Raw genomic sequence first — 21156 nt, forward strand, 5'->3', positions numbered from 1 at the left:
CTGTATTAAATTCCTTCCTCCTCTATAAGAGTTCAAAACTTATATCTGGGTAAAAAAATATTTTTTGACCCTTGTATTCCAATGGTTTATTATCTTCTCTAATTTTATTCCTTGCCCGCTCCAGTATATTTTCTCTTGTCATGTATCTCAAAAATTTTACTAAGATGGATCTTGGTTTTTGAAGTGCCTGTGGTTTCGGAGCTAATGCTCTGTGTGCCCTTTCTATTTCCATTTCTTCCTGCATTTCTGTCATTCCCAGGACCTTCAGGATCCATCCTTTTATAAATTCCTTCATGTCTGGACCTTCTTCACCCTCCTTCAGGCCCTCTATTTTTATGATGTTTCACCTACAAAAATTTTTCAACATTTCAATTTTCTGAGATAACAACTCTTGCGTCTCTTTAATTTTTTTTGTCACTTTCTTCCAATTTTTCTTCCATTTCTCCAGCCCTTTCCTGCTCTTCCACATTCTCTACTCTTTTTCCTATTTTTGTCATTACCAGTTCTAAACTTTGCATTTTATCTTCTGCTCTTTTCATTTTTCTTTTAATTGCACTAAATTCTAATGATAACCATTCTTTTAATGATCTCATTAGTTCTTCAAAAAAGACTTTATCTATATTCTGTCCATCAGTTTTACCTTCTATTTCTCTGTGAAGATTTTGGTCTTCTTCCTCTTCTTCTGTGTCTGTATCTGTGTTTGTGTCTTCTTCTTCTCTTCTTTCTGTCTGTGTCTCTTCTGTTTTTCCTGATGAGCTGCTTGTATCTCTTTGTTGGGCTTCTTCTTGCTGGGCCTCTTGTTGCTGGTCCTCCCCTCCTGTGCTGCTCCTCTGTTGTTCCTTGTCCTCCAGCTGAGAGCCCTGGTGTCCGACATCCCTCAGCTGCTCGCTCTGTGACAGCCCGCTCCTCTGCCGAGCCCCCCTCCCGCCGGTGTCCTCTTTCTCCTTTGATTGCGCACTTTTGTTTGGCTCCGAGAGCCATTTTTGTCTTGCACCGGCTGGTGGGTCGTGACTCTGCAGGGCAGGCACTGACCTCGAAGGTCGGGCGCTCCTCATCACCACAGCATTCTGTTCCTTCGTACAGGTAAGGCCTTCTTCTTTCTTCTCCAGTGACTATTTTAACTTATTTTTTTCCAGTTGTTCTTACTTTCTCCTTCTTGGAAGCCATCTTCTTTCTCCTCACTGTATCTTTATCTTATATTTCTTATATTCTATTTTTGTTATGCTTTGCTTTTTTAACTTTTTTCCTATTTTCCTGGAGAGGGCTGGTTTTCCTGACCGGCCACTACTCCATCACATGACTCCTCTCCCCCATCTCACTCTCCATCCCTCACTCCCTCTCACTCCCCTCAGACACAAACACCCTCCCTCACTCCATCTCTCTCTGCCTCACTCTCAAATACCCTCCATCACTTCCTAGCTCCCTCCACCTCCCTCCCTCCTACCCACATAACATGCCCTCCACTCACTTTCTGTCTTCCTCACACACACATCCTCCCACACTCACTCTCACCCTTCCCTCAGTACCTCTCCCCTTCTCCACATCCACACCCTCACTCCCTTTCCCTCCCTCACCCACACACACCTCTCCCTCCATCACACCTTCCATCTCTCCTTCCCTCCCTTACACTCACACTCTCCCTCGACCTGCGCCTCTCTCTCACTCCCACCCTCATCCGTCACTCCCTCCCTCACCCTGTCTCTCCCACCCTCTCACTCCCTCCCTCAACCTGTCACTCCCTCCCTCACCCTCTCCCTCCCACACCCTCTCACTCCCTCCCTCAATCTGTCACTCCCTCCCTCACCCTCTCACTCCCTCACCTTGTCCCTCCCTCCCTCAACCTGTCACTCCCTCACCTTGTCCCTCCCTCCCTCAACCCGTCACTCCCTCACCCTCACCCTCTCACTCATTCTTCCCTCAACTTGTCACTCCCTCCCTCACCTTGTCACTCCCACCCTCACCTTCCCTCCCTCACCCTGTCACTCCCTCACCCTGTCACTCTCTCCCTCACCTTGTCCAGCCCTCACCCTGTCACTCCCACCCTTACCCAGTCACTCCCTCACCCACTCACTCCTTCCCTCATCCTACCTCTCCCTCGCCCCGTCCCTCCCTCCCTCACCCCTCTGTCCCTCCCTCGCCCCGTCCCTCCCTCCCTCAGTCACCCCGTCCCTCCCTCCTCCCTCGCCCCGTCTCTCCACCCCTCACCCCGTCCCCCCTCCCTCTCTCAGTCACTCCCTCACCCAGTCCCTCCTTCCCTCACCCCGTCTGTCCCTTCCTCGCCTCGTCCCTCCCTCTGTCGCTCAATCACCCCGGATGGCCTCCGGCACAGAGTTGGAAACGCCTCTCTCATCCAGCCTCTGAGCTCTGACTGTTCAGGACAAAGTGAATCCGTTGACGGGTGAGCGGGGGGAGTCCGCTGATGCTGGGCCCAAATGTGTGCCGGGGGAACCTCCCGTCGGAAGCGTGGGGTAACCAGCATTTGCAGCGCCGGGACGCTGTGTTGCTATTTCAGTTGGCAGGTGCAGTGACAGTGCACCCAGTGGACTGGGTGAGACCAGTTTCCATGGATCCGCGAACGGCTGCAGGAAGCCCTTGTTCACAGTGTGACTGGGGAAGAGAACTTCCTCGGCAGGCTCCCCGCAGAGGGTCTTCGTGCTACATTCCACCACCTCTACTCCATACCCCCAGCAACAATGCAGCAACGGGGCAATAGATCGAAGAGAACAGGAAATCTTCTGTCCGTGCTGAACATTTCCAAGTCAAACTAAAACTCTATATCCCTCTACTCCCTGATTATTCGGTTCTTTAAATTTTCGGCCCACGAGCCCGTGCCGTCCAATTTACACCCCTCGGTACGTTTCGAACGGTGGGAGTAAACCGGAGGACCCCCCCCCCCCCGCCCGGGGGGAAGGGGACCCACGCGGACACAGGGAGAACGTACCAACTCCTTCAGACAGCGCGGGATTCGAACCCGGGTTGTTGTAACGTCCCGCCCTCTCGACGTGCCCATCCATCCAGAAGCCCCTTCAAGCTTCCAGCGCTTCCCTGGCAGCCTGTTCCAGGCACCCACCTCTCTCTGGGTAAAATACACCCCCCACGCAAATCCCGTAAACCACCTCCCTCTCCACGTAAACTCTCATCCTTTCGTGTGGGCACTTTAACCCTGAGCGAAAGATTCTGCCTGTCGTGAATTTATCAGGACACCCCTCGACCTCTGACGCTCCGGAGGAGCCAAGACAAGTTTATCCACCCTCTCCCTAACTGGTCCCCTGTCAACCAGCCAGCATCTTCTGTTGGGATGGCTGTGACATGGTTCCGAATTCGCTGGGCTGGTGCGCGGGTTCAGGATTGGATAAGTCACAAATCGGGGCTTACAAGGGTGGCGAGGCCTCACAGCAAGGGAGGCTCAGGTTGCTCCCTGCGTGGAGTTTGCGCGTCCTCTCTGTGGCCATGGGACATTCCTTCCAAGCCCAGAGGCATTTGTGCTGGAAGGACAATGCCCCAAAAGAACTGGAAGTGAGCGGTAGGATTGAGTTGCACAAAGAAATCAGGAGGTGGGGTGGGAATGAACTTGAGGGGCTGAATGCTATTCCTCCTTCCCTATTCCTGTGACATTAGGGAATGGGGATGTGCTGAAAGAGCAGCTTCATCAGGTCCAGAAGGGAACAAAAGATAGGTGGAGTTTGGGTTTTCTGGAGAAGGCTTGGTTAGATGTGTGCCTTTATCTTTCCACTCATAAACCACCTTCAACTTGGGAAGCCACGCGTGCTCTGTAAGGGATAAAAACGGTTAAGAACCAGTGGGTTAGACAAACGTAAATCCCCGCTCACAGATTTGGTCAAACCATTTCTCTCGCTGTCCCTCGGTAACATATGACAAGAGACTTGATCTGAAGACTATTTCAGGTGGCCAGAATACCCTGATATAGAGCCACATATTCTACCCCTCGGGGTACCCACCTGAAAGAGCACCTCCGAGGCACACTTTCTAACCCTCCTCCGAGAGGGATCATCGCCAGAGCACTTAAGTCCCCTAAGGCACCTGAATGCAGCCACCTGAAAGTGGCTGCTAAGGGGTGGCTGATGACGTCGCAGTGGCATCGTCAGCCCGAGATGCTTGGCGTGAATTTGGAAACAAAGTGTGCAAGCAGGTATCTCGTTCTGAAATCATCATCAGTATTTCTCTTGCCCGCTCTGGATGCACCATAATCCCGTGTTCCTTCTGCTTTTCCTTCGTCATGCCTCAAATGACGTCACATCAGTGAGCAGGAGTACAGCTACAGTGGACATTAGCCGGAGTGCACTCTGAGACGCTTCCCGTGCAGCTGTCCCTTTCAGGTGGGCAGCGCAGCGCTTTTAGGGCTGCCACCTGAACAACGATACCAGAGCTCCACCTCTGCTTCTGCAGATGCATTCTTGGTGGAGAATGCACCTGAAAGCAGCACTGGGAAGGGTGAAATGGAGATTTGCTGACTTGGTCCCTAGGTCAACACAGTCTTCATCGGTCAGGGTGTTTGAGTGGATGAGCAAGAAGGTCATGATGCAACTGTACAGGATGTAGATGAGTCCTCCCTTGGAGTCCAGTCACCCAGTCAAAGGAACGGGACCATTGAACTGGAAAGAGGGCAGAAAAGATTGATAGGATGGGCTGGGACTTCTCGCTGGTGTGAAGTGGGCAGGGGGGGGGGGGGGTTCTTAGAGGTGCATAAGTAAAGTTTGTCCCAGAGTAGGGGAGTCTAAAACAAGAGGACATGGATTTAAGGTGGGAGGAAAGTTTAAAAAAGAGCCTGAGGGGCAACTTTTTCCATACAGAGGGTGGCGAGTGTGTGGAACAAAGTGGCAGGAGGTGGGACTATAGTTACATTCAAAAGACAGGTACGTGGATAAGAAAGGGTTGGACACAGGCAAATAGGACCACGGGTCAGCATGGACGAGATGGGCCAGATGGCCTGTTTCCTTCCTAAGCAGCTCTCACTAACTCTGTCATAAAGTTAAGGGAGAATGGCAGAGAGCACTCTTCTGGTCAACTCAGCAAGAGGGTCATTTTAGACTGGGACAAGAGTCGTCTTCTTGGGGAGGGTTAGAAACCCACTGCCCCCACCTCTTGGTCTGTTGCAGTGTCCCCAGTCTACTGGATGTGCCAACCTCAGAAAGCTGTGGGAGTTCCACCTCAAGGTGAAGATAGATCGAGAATGCAGAGATGAGTTGGGCAAAGGGATCTTGGCTGAGATCTTGTGGAATGGCAGAGAGAGATGGTCCACCCAGTCTCCTGATGAACAATTCTTTCTATTGAAGTTGCCCGTCTGTCTTCCCTGAAGATCAAGATGATTTTCTTATGCTGAGTGATCTCCCTCCTTTGGATGCCAAGGCAGAGTTTGTTTGGAGAGTACCTGTGAACAGATGATCCTCCCTCTAATTAAACTGGCCCAGCTGGACCAGTCTTCTACTGCCTCCTGCCAATGTCTTCCCCTGTCCTTAATCTATTTTTCTCACTTTGCCCAAATGTTTGCTCTCTCTAATATCCTGCCTCTCTGCCAAATTTCCTTCATTTCTTATTGCAAACCTGTTGTGATGTCCTGTTGGATATTTTCTTGCCTTGCCACCCAAGGAGACTTTCTGTTCACCCTTTCATCTCCCTGCCCCACTCTGGCTCTTGTAGCGATATCTCCTGGGCAGAGATCAATAGTGTTTCATGATCTTTAACTTCTTTCCTCTGGGAAGAGAGCAGAGAATCTGAAATTTCAAATGTCGTGTGGAGAGAATCACTCCTCCAATCTTAGGGGGCATCTTGCACCCTTCTGTCTGCCCTTGTGTTGGGCTGGGTGGGCCTGGCCATAGCTCACACCACCCTCCCCCCACCTCAATAATTTTGGTCTGTTGCAGTGGTCCCAATCTGCTTGCTGGGCCAAGACTCAACACCTGCGCCACCTGTGTCCTCGTCATCCCAGGCAACCAGCTCTGCTCCCAAGCCACACTCTGGATGTTCCTCGCAGTATCTCTCGCTTGCTGTTGCTGCGTAGCTGCTTGTTGGATCTTGCTGTGCACTGTTGCTTGCTACCTTCTCCTTCCAGCAGGGTGCTCACATTTCATTGGCTCTGGGTGCACTGTTGATGGTCAAATCTCTTTCTTGAACTCTCTGCAGAAGATCGTGAGCTTCCTTCACCATCACTGAATGAGAATTTGAGAGGGGGACTCCAGATCTCCCCAACCAGACATGAGCTCTCTCTCTCTCTTTTTCTCTCTCTCTCTCTCTCTCTCTCTCTCTCTCTCTCTCTCTCTCTCTCTCTCTGAGTGGCTGCATCAGCCTTTGAATTAAATATTGTCATTTATGTGCCTAGGTCAGTTTAGGATTGAATGTGGGCCAATCCATTTTAGATTCATCATAATCTGATCAGGTCAGATCCAGATTGGTTGGACATGGATTGGCTCTGGTCAGATTGGATTGGCCACAAGCAGACCAGGTTTGGATTGGCTGTGGTTGGATTAGGTTTGGATTGCCTCTGGTCAAATTGGATTGGGATTGGCTGCAATCAAGATGATCTTGGATTAGATGTGATGGGATTGAGTTCAGATTGGCCCTGTCCAGGTCAGGTTGGGATGGGCCCTGTCCAGGTCAGGTTTTGGATTGGCCCTGTCCAGGTCAGGGTTGGGATTGGCCCTATCCAGGTTGGGTTGGGATTGGTCCTGTCCAGGTTGGGTTGGGATTGGGCCTAAGTTGGTTTGGGTCAGGTTTGCATTGACCAAAAGAAGTTTATCTTCAGATTGGCCATGGTCAGGTAAGGTTTTTACCTTTAGACCCAAGCAGTTCTCTATTGGTTGGTCCAGACCCACTCAGGGATGAAGCCAACGTTCAGTGCAGCTCTGTCGGAGAGCTGAATTTTGAAAAAGGTGTCAGACTGAGCCCAATCTGTCTGTGGAGGTAGGCATCAAAGATCTCACAAGCACTAATCCAAAACTATGCCTAGACATTCCCCTAGCTCTCCTGTCCAACATTCATCCCTCAGTCGTTGTCAACGAAACATTCTATCAGATCACGCAGTTCGTGAGATCCTGCTGTGCGGCACTAGTGCCCTCACTCCCTTCTTCACAGTTGACCAGGGTTCGAAGCTGCATCACTGACTGCGGTGCTTCAGGGAGCCCTGAGATCCTGGGAGCTGTGGGACAACGTCCTTCCGTGCGGTGTCACACAGGAAATTCAGGCATTCACCACATCCCAGTGCTTGTGTAAATAAAAGCAGCTGTGTTGTTGGTGTGAGGCACCACCCCCAGGACATGGACCCGTCTGAAGGTCACGGTGACACAGCCTGGTGCTCAGCATCCCTCTGGGGTGCAGCTTGGAGAACACTGTGGGTGAAGCTCATTGCCAGGTGCTTGTGTTCCCTCCCCCACCCCCGCTGCCCCACTTCTGCTCACTCATTACCCTGCTCTATGTGATCTCCCCATGCCCAGATCAGCTGTTCGGTGTTCCCACATTCTGTGACTACCTCACTGGTGGCATAGTGCACTCCAACATACAAGAGGGTGTCACTGAATAAATGCAACTCACTTGGAGGGAAGTCCTGAGTTAATCTTCGCGTTGCATTGCTATAGTTCCAGGTGATGCGAGCCACCTGATCTGCTCAACAATGGATGGGGACAGTGTTTGGATGGGTGTGGGTTGGTGCCAGTGTGGGAGATGTCTGTGGGTGGCAGAGGGAGTCTGGGTCCCACTGAATCATCGTGAGAGGCCCCAAGTCTGTCTTGGCATCCTTATGTTCTGGGTCTATGGACATAGAAGGACACAAGAAAATAGCAAGATTTCTCCACCATTCAATATGATTCTGGCTGACCTATACTGACCTTGACTCCTCTTCTGTACCCGTTCCCCAATCCCCCATATAATCCCACCTGAAATATTTCACCACCCTCAGTAGCAAAGAATTCCAGGGATTCCCCAGCTTTAAGTAACTGGCAGTTTATCTTGATTATCTCTCCCCCTTTTCGTGACTCTACCACCAGTGAAAACCTCAGCACCTCTGCTGCCAAACCCCCATATACATTTGATCAGGGCCATCCCTCATTCTTCTAAACTCCAAGGAATGCAGACTCGACTGGACGTGTCTCTCTCAACAGGACAATCTAGTGTCAGGTTTTGTAATGGAGTTGGAATGACATACCCTTATCTTGGCTTCAAAGCCCATGGATCCAAGTTCTTCTGCAGGAATCTGAGCATAGTGCAGAGCTGCTGTGCTTTGGGTTAAGTTCCACCTCCTCCCTCAGACATGCAAGAGTCCCAGGACCGTGAGTTGTTATCAGCCACTGTATGTAGCAGCAGGACTGGTGTGCAGGAGGATCCTGATGACCAGTCTACTTTTGATTGGGCCACTGTCAGCTGGGGTGCTGTGTGCAGCTATCCCCAACCTGCACCCTGAACACTTGGAGCCACCTCTGACGAATCCTTGACGTTTCGGACAAACCATGGAAGATTAGGCCTGGTGCTCCTGGCAGTGGAGAGAGCTGAGGCCACCAGCATAGGTTGGTGCAGGTATGTTCTCCCAGCTTCTCAAGTGGGCTTCCTGTCTCTCCACCCAGAAATGCCCGCCAATGAAAGCCTTGACCGGGGAGCCGTCTCCTAACCCACCCTCCCTGATTCTCAACCATTAGCGTCATCTCAAAGATTCTAATCCAATTCAAATGGCTGCGAGCTCCCACTCCTCTCTATGTCAGTGAGTTTCTCTTGCCTAACAAGCCTGTGGGGACTCTAATATCTAACTCTGGCCTCTTGCTAATCTCAGAAGCACATTGCTCTAGTGCAGGGTCCCTGTCTTGGGGAGACCAGAGGAAGATTGGGCAACCCCTGAACCTTATGGGTGCAAACTGGAACTCCCAGTAGCCAAATATTTCAATTCCCAACACAGACATATCTGTCTTGACCTTCGGTGGCCAGGGTGAGGCCAAACGTAAACTTGAGGAACAACACCATATCCCCCCCCCCGGACATGAACCACTGTTGGCCTCATTTTAGGTAACCCCGACCTCTATGAGGTTCCATTATTTATAGTTCTTCTTTACTGACTCCAGTTCCTCTCCAATCTTCTCCACACAGATGCTGCCTGACCACTTCTCCACACAGATGCTGCCTGACCATTTCTCCTCACAGATGCTGCCTGGCTGTTTGAGTCCTCCAACAGCTCACAGTTTGCCCTGTCCTTGGCCGCCAAAGCCCTAACTGTAGGAATTCCTTCCCCAAGTCCTTAGCATCTGTTGCTTTGACCAGGATTTTGGGTTGTTTCCCCCAATCTCTGTGGTGTCCATAAGGGAGTGCGGACTGCACCAGATGACACCATCAGAGGGGGTGATACCAAAATGACTGTCTATAAAATTTTTGTGCAGCATTTCAGCAGAAATTTATTATTTTTAATAAAAATATCCCTGTCATTAGTTATAACAACAAAAACATTTTTACATGAACCAATGTACCTACGAGGCTAGAACTCGAAGCTCATCTACACTTTGAATCTTCTATTGCACCCCAGTCAGAGCTGTCGTTATTCCCCAAACACAACGACACTTCGAATCACGTGATCTCGTCTGCACCCACGAGACGACCACGCGCTGCTGTTTTCATTGCTGCTGGTGTTTTTATAATCAGTGCTTTTGTTAAATGTTCTGGTGTTTTAGTCACAATATTGTGGTCATTAGTATTTGTGAACCTTGATCAATAACGTTTTTGAGAATTAAGTAGTACGATGTTGTCATTTAAAGGTGTAATTTAATTTTGTTTGTTGTATTTTTAATATATTTTATGTAATATAGAATCACTTAGCAAACATATCACAATATTTCAAACTTAATCCAAATACATGTGGTATTTTATAAGAAGAAAGTAAAGAAATACAAAAGAAAGAAAAGCCTCTAAATCCCCCCCACTCCCCTCCCCAACCCCCCCCCCACCCCCTCCTCCCAACTCCCTACTAACTAAAAAAAAGAAGAGGGACAAGAAAACCACAGCAGAAGTCTTCACCTTCCAATACTTTTAAACATAGAGACTGATAGGGGAAAGCAAATGCTCGAGATTCATTTAAATTTTAATACCAACTTTTTGTTGATACATTGAATGACCAGACAACAAAGTGGCAAACTCTGACGAATACTTTACTGTTAAATTAAACAAAACAATGTATAACAGGAGCCCCTGGAAATGGCGTCCGCCACCAGCCAAGCTCTGTTTCTTTAACTAGTGTGCTTTGTGGGGACATGCGCATGTGCAACAGCATCGTGGCGAGTACAGTAGCTGCAGCGGGTGCAGACAACCAATAGGAGCAGCTATCTGCACCAACAGTTTGTAAATATTGGGCTCCATATTTTCCAAAATGTATGATATTTATCTCTTAAATTGTAAGCAATTTTCTCATAAAGTGGAATACAACTCCGAACCTCTACATGCCAACTATCCATTTCCAGATCAGTATTCGACTTCCAAGTTATGGCAATACAAGGCAATATGGACAAATTTTACTTGATGCATATTCCGTTTTAATTTAGATTTAATCTGTTGCGAGCCCAGAGGAGCCCAAAACCCAGCAGCGATAGATATTCACCAAGACAAATGGTTATTTAAACAAAAGTTGCTTTTAGTTATCTTTAAACATGAAAGCTAGATCAAAGTTTAACTGATTGCTATTAACTTAACTAACCTAACTTAACCCCCTTCTAATTCTAAGCACACATGTATGTAATGTGTAAGTTTAGAAAAGTTCTTTGATTCACAGTCCAAACTCACTTCTCATTCTTCCAAGTTTACTGGTTGCAGGCAATTCTTATACTGTTCACAAAATTTAACATTTATGAAGTTCACCAGGCTTTGGTGCTTGAAAGGTAAATGGACCACTCAGGAAGGTTCTTGTCAGGTTTCAGAGAGAGATTTTTGTTCGCTGAACACAAACTGATTTCTTCTAATCAGCCACATCAGTGTCTTGCTGAAGAAACTTTCCCCATCAGGGTTTTCCAGATGATAACCTCCTTCTTTCAGGTCACCACAGAGTTCCTTTTTGTTTCCCTTATTTCAAGTGAAACATTAGGCAGCCAGTTCTCTCCTCTTGTATGGACCACAAGGGCTTTGACCAGGCTGAACTAAGCACTAACAACCCATCTTCCAAATGGGGTTTTTCACAAGCTTTCCAACTTGCCCTGTTCCAGTCCCAGCTGGGAACTGCAGATCTCTCTCTCTCTCTCTCTCTCAGAGAAAAGCCTTGTTTGACTCTCACTACTTGAAAAACCACATGACTCTCTTAGAACAGCAAGCAGCACTTCCAGACAGCCTGCGGCTCTGAACCTAATCCGAATTATTTCATCTGATGTTTTTCAAAACAATAATCCATTAATGAAGTCTCTTGGGCACTCCCCAAAGTTTTTGCAAACGCCCCCAGGAGCTGCCCTGTCTGGCTTGAGCAGAGCTCCAATAGTTTAAATGAGATCTGTTTTGAAGTGTTTTATGCACTGCCCCAATTTATCTCCCAAAAACATATCTATATACAATATAAAACACAAATATAATCTGTCACAAATCCCTCTAACATCTCCCAGTAAAAAATAACATTGGATCCTGTGGAAATCTTACCCCAGTTATTCATTCTACCCAAATCAAGCCAATAAAAAGGTTTAATTGTGGAATGCCAAGAGGGTACCAACTTCTTGTCCGCTAGTTGTTTATCTCGCTGCTGCTGCCATTGCTTTCAGGGAGATACCGGGACTTATATGACTGTATGGTCTGGGACGGGAGGGAGGGGGCGAGTTACCGCACTGGGTGACACCAGCCGCAGTGACACCCCTGCTCCGTAGCCACCACGTTGTTGGAGAGTTGGAGAGTGCGCCCGTGAAACGAGCCACTTCTAGACGGCGGTGGTGGTTCCCGCCGCCGCGTCTCTTCCCGCTAGTTCCCCACTGCCTGGCCTGCTGGAGGGGGGGGCGGGATCTTTCTCCCACATTTCTCCTGGGGTCGACCTATGCCTGGTCTCCCCCGCTCTCCACCTTGGGGTGAGTGGGAGCCCCTCTCCCTGCTGCCAATTCTGGGTGTGTGGCAGTGGCGGCACGGGGGTGGGAATGCATTTGGGCATTGTGTAGCTGCGGGGAGGGGGGCTGGAAAACCTGGTGTGAGCAGGACTCGAGTGGAGGCAGGGAGGAGGCCAGCAGCATTGCGCCAAGCGGAACTACCATCTCCTCTGGCCTCAGGCACCGCATCTTCCCAAAGAGACCAGCATGTGACGCCTTGTGATTACAGCAAACACTCACCGTGGGCTTGTGATAGACCGCGACCCACACACACACACACACACACAGACGGACGGACGGAGAGCCACCGACGAGACGGAGAACGCCTGCAGACTGCATCTCCTCCACCCCCCACCCCCACCCCCTCTCCTCGGCTGGCCACTGGTATGCGGGCTGCACTCGCTTGGATTCTGCCCTTGAGCCGGGATCACGATGAAGAAGCATTCGGCCAGGGTGGCCCCCCTCACCGCCTGCAATAGTCCGGTGCTGACCCTCACCAAGGTGGAAGGTTTGTAACCAGAGCCTGCTTTGCTCTATGGGGGGAGGGGTTGGGAGAGCCACCAGCGCTCACATTTTAAGCTTGCAGAGCGGTTCAGGCAGCTAAGCGATCGCGTTAGGGGCAACGTTTCTCCGAGTTCGCAGCTGCAGGTCTCCCCCAACTCTCCGGCTTTGAAAGAATGCTATTACGGAGGCAGCAAGCTGATCCCGTTCAACACAGGGATAACGAGACACGGTCTACCCTGGGGCTAGTACTGCCACAACTCAGGGCATTGACTCGCAGGCGAACATTCACAGCAATAGAGTGATATTTAACGTTGTGATATTAATAAGCGTTACACAGTGGGTTGGCATCCGTGAAATAATGCCAGACAGAGCAAGATGCAAACGGGTTTGCAAACAAAACTGCGGTTAAGTTTTCTAGCATTAAAGGTATGACGCGTGGGTCCGTGGTGTGAAGTTATCTCAACTTATTAACAATTTGGCGCAATGATATTGACCCCAAGGTACCCGAACACTGTCACTGTCCTGACTCGCTGTTAGCGTCTGATGTGAGCACACCGGAATGTTCTGGCAAAGGTGGGTAATGCGGTGAAGTGAACAGGTGGAGCACTAAAACGAAGGTGACCACACAGAGGAGCCAAGTGTCAGGGTGATGGGAGTTCTGCACATATTGTTGGACAGGGGTTCCACGCTTGTGTCCATTTCCACACATGGGTAACGGTTGGCACCAATTGTACCAACGTAGAATTCTGACCAACATTGCAGGAGGTCAGTACGTGCAAGTAACAAGTGTATCATAATAATGTTGCACACCTCAGAGAGATTAATATATGAAATGTTTTCTGGCCATGTTTACAGTCATATTCCCCACAATGATGTTAGGAGAGAGCACTGTGATATTAAATACATTTTGGTGGGTGATATTAACAGATCCTCCTGATGGCAACTATTCTGTTTCAACTATTGCCTGAAGACAACAGGTTCACGTGAACTTACACATAGTCACAGCTCACGGGATCATCCAACAAATTCTCACCTGGCAAAGAGTTAGCTGTGAGTTGGGGGAGGGGTGCATGAGCTGTCCCTGAAGGAGAAGAGAAGGGATCTGCACACATTTCCGAAGGGAACTCTGGCCCTGATGCAGTGATGGAGCAGGACAGTCGGGGCAGAGCTGGACCTAGGACAACTAATGTGCCCTAAGCGCAGCCCAACACTGGCCCCCACTCGACCCATTTTTTTTAAACACACTTTATTTAAACTGCAAGCACAAAACACAACCAAAAGCCAAAAAAACACCATAACACATGGCATCAAAACCTTGAGAAGCAGTAATCACAACCGCCCTAGAGACAACTTTTTCCAGGTTCTAGTATTTCCTAATTTCAAAACGTGTCATCTTCCAGGAAACATGAGGGTGATATTCCGTATTACTATCTTATTAATCCAATAAACCAAACTTTCGAGATGCAGCTTTAATTCATTGATAAAACGGATAAATATTTTGTATAACTTCACATTAAGATATTCATAACAATGAATAAATAAAGCATTTGGCTAGATTTAAAGATAATGATATTCAACTTTAAAGAGATATACAAAAGGAATAAGGTGAATTCAAAGAAAATTATCTTGAGCTCACGTTTCCTTCATAGTTCATCGAAGAATGAGATGCAAACTCTTAGTCTGCTCGGATATTATGAGATATTACATCATAGTCACTTTGGTGACACTACAAACAATACTTTTCCTTTAAGAGACGCGCACAAAATTAACTAAGAAACAAAACCCCAAGGATTTAACTGTCACACACCTCTATTGCATCAAATTAAAATAAGATTTTTGTCATCAACCACACACTGTTCCCTGATTCACCTCCCCCCCCCCTCCCCACCACAGACCCTTCCATTATCTAACTGACTTTCATTTATTGTGATGGGTGGGGGCCTTTTTGTGAGGCCCTAGTTCAGCTGCCCCATGAGAAAAATAACCCCTGTGGTGCCCCCTTTTCCTGGTTCCCCTCAGCACCATGGTTAATCCAGGCCTGAGTTGGGGAATGCTCCGGCAGCTGCGAAGGGGAGAATGACCCCAGGATGTGAGGGGAGATGGAAGGGAGGGATGAGTTAAGTCATGGCTGGCATCGAACACACTTTTACTGGGATGTAGATAAATGTTCTCCAGATAATGTGCACAGGGAACAATTTATGTATTTAGGGATGGAGATTAACGTTAATTGAATTGCTTACTGTCACGTTCACAGTGAAAAGCTTTGGTTTGTGGCTGACCAGACAAGTCAACCAATAGTACAAAAGGGAATTCAAGAATAAAAACACCATTACAATTAGGTAAAAGCACAGGGTATGGTGGTGAACAGAAAAGTGCATTTAAATGGTGCAAGGCCTCATCTACCTCATCTTAGGGGAGCTCCACTCACAAGTCTTGTAACAGGAAAGGACTGCCCTCGAATCCAGAGGTTTACATTTTCACGCATCATCTGCCCGATGGGAGGGAGGGGAAAGGGGTGTGACTGGGGTGGGACAGGTCTTTTAATGTGGGGGAAGCTTTCCCAGGGCAGCAGAAGGTGGAAGACAGAGTCAGTGGAAGGGAGGCGATGGCTTGCGCTGGGTTCACCACTCCGCTCTTGTACCAAGCTGTGATGGATCCAGACTGGGGGCCTGGGAACATGCTGAATATCCTCAGGATTCTCTTAGACATAGAAGAGGCCCTTCAGTCTGATCTAACAGGTGCTCCAGTTATGGAGTACACACTGAGAGCACGTGGACCTCCTCCTGAGCAGGAAGCAGGGGAGGGGTGAATGGTAAGGAAAGGTCAGGGTCGGACCCAGACATGGTAGAGGTCAGGGAGGTGGGAACCAGCCAGGAGACCTGGAGCCATGGGTGAAGTAGTGTTGGTGTTAGAGACTCTTGGAGCGGGTACCTTGGGCAGGATCAGCTGAAGCTCATGCTGGTCACTCAGTGCCTAAGAGCACCCAAAGGCAGGGAGCAGGTTCCCGGGGGGTGGGGTCCTCCCATGCAATTTCATCCACTTAAATGTTGAAACATTAAAGTTCATTGACTGAAATGAAGGGATAGGAGCAAGACCCTCCACTGAGCACTCAGTCTATGGAGATTACAGTGGAGTCAAGAGTTATTAAATTCATCCTTCCCCCAGCTCCATTGTCCACCCTCCCCCTCTCAATGCAGTTCCAAAACCCTCCCATCCTGCATTGTGACTCCACAGCCCCTGTACTGCATCGTGACTCCACAGTCCCTGTCCTGCTTTGTGACTCCACAGGCCCTGTCCTGCATTGTGACTCCATAGCCCCTGTCCTGCATTGTGACTCCACAGCTCCTATCCCGCATTGTGACTTTATCCTGTGTTGTGACTTCACATTCCTGTCCTGTACAGTGGGACTGTCTGTGCTTATGTCCCTGATGGGACAGAATGGGCTTTGTTATCCCTCCACCCTGACCTTCAACCTCTTGAACCCTGCAGGAGATGAGAAGCCAGAAGAAGCTTGCAGGGCAGTGACTGGGTCTGTGCGGACAGAAGCAGAGGCCCCGGAAGAGGCCAGAAGAGGGAGAGGGTACCTGTGGTGGAGACCAAAGCCTTCCTGTTGCCGCCTGTGCAGGTTCTCCATCAAGCAGCTGAAGGAGGCCCTGTGGGGCTTGGCCGTGGTCCTGAGTGTGTGCTCGTCGTGGGCGGGCACCAGCCAGCTGGCCAAGGTCATCTTCAGGACCTTCGATGCCCCCTTCACTGTAACGTGGTTCGCCAGCACCTGGAACCTTCTCTTCTTCCCACTCTACTACATTGGATATGTTTGGAGCTCGGAAGAGAAGCAGGCACCACTGCAACAATTCAGGTAGGAAGCAACTTGTGCATGAGCCTTAGTAATGGAGCTCCATGCCCAGGACCCTTGGATATGGAGCTCCACACCCAGGACCCTTGGATATGGAGCTCCACACCCAAGACGCTTGGATATGGAGCTCCACACTCAGAACCCTCAGATATGGAGCTCCACATCCAGGGACCCTTGGGTATGGAGCTCCATGTTTGTAGCTCCATACCAGGACCTCTCAGGAAGTGATAATATTTGGTGTTAGCCTTGACTAGTCAGAAGTTATGGATTCACGCCAAACTCCTGGACCACCAAGCACACTGTCCAAGCTGACACTGTGGTGGGGAGACCACTTAAGATGGTGTGCTGTTGCTTCTTTAAGTTGGTCACAGAAGATCACATGACCCTGTTAATGAACCAGGAGCCTCCATCCTGGTCAATAGTTATCTCCCAGCCAGGAGATTGGACCTTAGTTTGGGCCAGCCTGCAACATGTTGCCCTTCTGACCTCCTCCCCAAGGCCTATTTGGACGAGACCTTGGTTTGAATGTTCCTTGTGTGGTGTTTGCTTTGCACTGGTGTTGAGTTGGACGCTCTGGAGATTGGGTATGTTGGCCTGACCTTCTCCTAACCTCACCCATGCTGCCAAGGGGAATTCCATTTGCCTAGAAAACACAATAATGTCTCTCCCTCCCCACCTCCGCCCCGGCACTGATTTCTCTCCCACCTGGTATTCTCGCCTGCTTGAATCCGATGTTCTCCGGCCACCCCTGAACCTCTGACATTGATGTGTCTGAGTCCGACAGAGGGACATCTGCTCCAGCTGAGACAACCTGCTCTGTTGGTATGGGAATGAGAGCTGGGTTTCTCAGTCACTGCTACCTCCCCAGCTCCAACCCCATGTTGGCAGCATTCCTGTTGGTACCTGCTGATGTCTCAAACCCTGTACTCCCACCACAGATTCTTTGAAGGAGAGCTCGCTCTTTCCTGAATCCTATGGGAATAAAGGGTTGCCAGTCGGCTTCAGAAAGCTCTGGAGGGAAAACTTTGGTTCAATAAAGCAGAAAGCACTGAAGCTCCCAGCGTGATCCCAGGTATTGTGGAGGAGACCAGCTGAGGATTTCTGCTGAAATATCTAGTATCCCAGCTGAAATGCTTTCCTTCCCCACAACACTGGCTGAGTGCTGCGAGCAGGGGCTTCTTTTTTTTTTGTATTCCTTGCTTTTACATCTCATCGTTTAAATGCAGCATCTCTGACTCTGCTCGATTCAGAGGCTCCGGCAATGGAGAATGACCCGTTTGTACCATATATTGGATAATGAATACCGCCCGCAAGACCAATTCTAGCTGAAGTCCATGGAATGGTAGATTACTGGATTGGATGGACCCTACTGTTATGAGGCCAGAGAACCCCAAAACCCAGCAGCAATAGATATTCACCAAGACAAATGGTTACTTAAACAAAAGTTGCTTTTAATTATCTTTAAGCTTGAAAATAGAATCACAATTTAACTTATCACTATTAACTAACCTAACTTAAGTTTTGAAAAGTTCTTTGGTTCACAGTCCAATCTCACTTCTCATTCCTCCAAGTTCACTGGTTGCAGGCAATTATTATACTGTGCACAGAATTTAACATTTATAAAGTTCACCAGGCTTTGGTGCTTGAAAGGTAAATGGTTACCACTCAGGAAGGTTCTTGACAGTTTTCAGAGAGAGATGTTTGTTCCTGGACACAAACTGATCCCTTTTAATCAGCCATTTCAGTGTCTTGCTGAAGAAACTTGCCCTCTTCAGGATTCTCCAGATGATAACCTCTTTCTTTCAGGTCACCACAGAGTTCCTTTTTGTTTCCATTACTTCAAGTGAAACATTAGACAGCCAGTCCTCTCCTCTTACACGAACCACAAGGGCTTTGACCAGGCTGAACTAAGAACCCGTCTTCCAAATGGGGTTTTCCACAAGCTTGCCAGCTCATCCTGTTCCAGTCCCATCTGCTGTTGCTGGCTGTAACACTGCAGAACTGATCTCTGTCTTGTCTCTCTCTCTCTCTCTCTCTCTCTCACACACACACACACACACACACACACACACACTCACTGAGAGAAAGCCTGTTTGACTCTCTCTGCTTGCAAAACAAGCTCTTTCACCTGTTGCCTTTTTGTAAACAACAGTCCATTGGTGAAGTCTCTTGGGCACTCTCCAAAGCTCTTGCAAAGGCTGTGGGGCTGATATGTCTAGCATTAGCAGAGCTCCAGTATTTCAAATAAGATCTGTTTGTATGTGACCTACCCTAACAAACCTTTCCCAATTTATCTCCCAAAAACATATCTATATACTCTGTCACACTACCAACCTCACCCCTGCCCACCGGAGACCTAGCTTAAAGGGCCAGATCTCTCGGAACCCCTACGGAGGCCCCAATAGCTGTGGCATTGAAGGAGGGAGAGCTTGGAGTTTCCTTACACTCCAGCAGGATGCTCCACTCTCTGTGGTCCTGAACGATATTCCAGTGGCAGGAGGAGCTTTCAACAAGATGCCCAACCTGTAAATATTCGAAATCACGTGCAACATCTTGAGCCAACACTGAAACTGCAGTTGACACCCTCATTTTACTTGACTGTCTTGTTCATCCCACTTTTTTACTTCTCTCAGCCCGATTCCCCTGCCAACCACCCACACTCCGAGCAGCCAATCTACTAACTAACAGGTCTTTGAGATGTCAGGAGGAATTAGGGAGACGATAAGGTGATAACTGGTTTGTTATCTTACACACACATAGAGAAATTCTCACCTGCTGCAGCCAAACAGGTACTTAAAATAAACAATAGTATATTAAATTGAATTAAAAATTTAAATTTTGACACACAACATGGTAACAGGCCATTTTGGCCTACAGGTCCGTGCCACCCAACTTACACCCCATTAACTTACACGTCCGGTATGTTTAGAATGGTGAGGGGAAACCGAAGCCCCTGGGGAAAATGCACGCAGACACGAGGAGAGTGTACCAACTCCTTACAGGCAGCGCGGGATTCAAACCCCTGGCACTGTAAAGATGTTGCACTAACCGCTACGCTAACTGTGCCACCCTTAAATCAAGCTAATAAATACAAAAGTTAGGAAATAAATGTTCATTTGTCAGTGTGTGAGGATAAAGTGAGTTTTCAATAGAGCAGAGAGTCCATTTGTGGTGCTGGAGGCACCCACAATTAGTGTAAAGAGGGGAGGAGCATGGTAGCTGTTGGTTAAAAACTGCTCTTGAACCTCGAGGTGCTGGCCTTCAGGTTTCTGTACCTTCTGCTGGATGGGAGCAGTGAGAAGGGGTCGTGACCAGGGGGGGCTCCTTTATGATATTGAGGCCTTCTTGAGGCAGCACTTCACATCAGTAGGTGGGAGATTGGAGCCCATGAAGTTATGTTGGATACCTTCTGGGGCCCTTCTGCTTTCCTGTGCAGTCAGATTCCCGCATACCTCCGCAGTGCACCCGTAGACGTTTGGTAAGAATATTTCACAGCATGCCAAACCTTTTCAGGCTCCTTAGAGAGCAGACATCTTGGTGTACCTTCTTATGGGAGAAGAAGAGGTAGCTCCGGAGGTCAGCACTGAACCAGGGTCACTGGAGTTGAGGGTCAGTGGCACCATAGAGCCTGCCATTACTTTGGTGATGATCAGTTGGTGTGCGGGTGTGTTCAGACGGTTTCATCCCTTGCTGTGGCCTTTATTATTCAGGGCCCATCCAGATTTGGATGCTTCACTTGGCAGTTCCAGTGCAATGGGAATTGCCCACACATGCAGTCCCCAGCTTCAGAAAGTTGGCCATTGTTCGGTTTCTTTATTCAAGGCTGGCAGCAAAAGGGACCACCCCCACCCCCAACCCCCCATCCCCAATGGAGCACCGAACTTCCACCGGGTCCGGACTTTAGACCACCGATTAGGTGAGGATGGCAGGGTCCCTGTCATTCCAGGAATCCCCCACCCCCACCCTGAGCTTCAGCATCACTCAGCCCAGAGGCCAACATGCACCAACCAGGGTGAAGCACAAAGGTCAAGTGGTCAAGCTCTCACCTACCAGTTTGGTCCCTGGAATCGAGCAGACACTTCCAGTGCAGCCGACTGGAGATGCTGCATTTAAGAGATGAGAAGCTGAGAGAAGGAATTTAAAAAAAAATGTTAGGGAGCACTCAAACCAAACCAGAAGCCCTCGCAGATCATCACAAAGTATTCATCCCAAGTGGCGGGGTAAGGGTGGGACTGGGGTGGCTCTTTGCAGAATGCCCCTGATTCCTGGTTCAGATGGACGTCAGGGTTAGCAGCCTATTTGCTCCCGTTAACCGTGTGTAGGCGGGGGGCACAATAGGGATCTTTCTGGGCTCCTGGGAGACAAGCACTTCTAATGACTGCGGTACTTGGTGATTTTGTGACATTTAACTCCTCTCCTCCTCCTCGCCAGGGAATGCTGCCGGTTTTATGGTGATGACGGCTTAACCATCAAAATATTCTTCACCAGGACCGCCCCCTTCTGCATCCTGTGGACTCTAACCAATTACCTGTACCTGCTGGCCCTGAAGAGGATTAGCGTCACGGATGCCTCTGCCCTCTTCTGCTGTAACAAGGCGTTTGTCTTTCTGCTGTCCTGGATAGTTCTCCGGGACAAATTCATGGGGGTCAGGGTAAGCCTCACCTCTGGTTGCACAACACTTATTGATGCTGCGGTAAGAGCAGGGACCTCCCAGTGGCCAAATGTTTCAGTCCCCCACCACATTCCCACACTGGCATGTCTCTCCATACC

The 21156-nt window shown here is 49.0% G+C and overlaps 1 protein-coding gene across 3 annotated transcripts in view; it reads left to right on the plus strand.

Annotated features, from left to right (window-relative positions):
• LOC138750796 (solute carrier family 35 member F3-like) overlaps positions 1-21156 on the plus strand; it is a 68115-nt gene that overhangs the window by 21807 nt on the left and 25152 nt on the right. For 2 of the 3 annotated variants that reach the window (XM_069912932.1, XM_069912934.1), the window contains exons 3-4: positions 16023-16389; positions 20818-21037. In XM_069912932.1, the coding sequence (XP_069769033.1) occupies positions 16023-16389; positions 20818-21037 (587 nt within the window). The remainder of the gene's footprint in view (positions 1-16022; positions 16390-20817; positions 21038-21156) is intronic. The other variant, XM_069912933.1, reaches the window with a different exon arrangement.

The sequence above is a fragment of the Narcine bancroftii genome, unplaced genomic scaffold (genome assembly GCF_036971445.1).
Source record: "Narcine bancroftii isolate sNarBan1 unplaced genomic scaffold, sNarBan1.hap1 Scaffold_271, whole genome shotgun sequence".
NCBI classification, from domain to species: Eukaryota; Metazoa; Chordata; class Chondrichthyes; order Torpediniformes; family Narcinidae; genus Narcine; species Narcine bancroftii.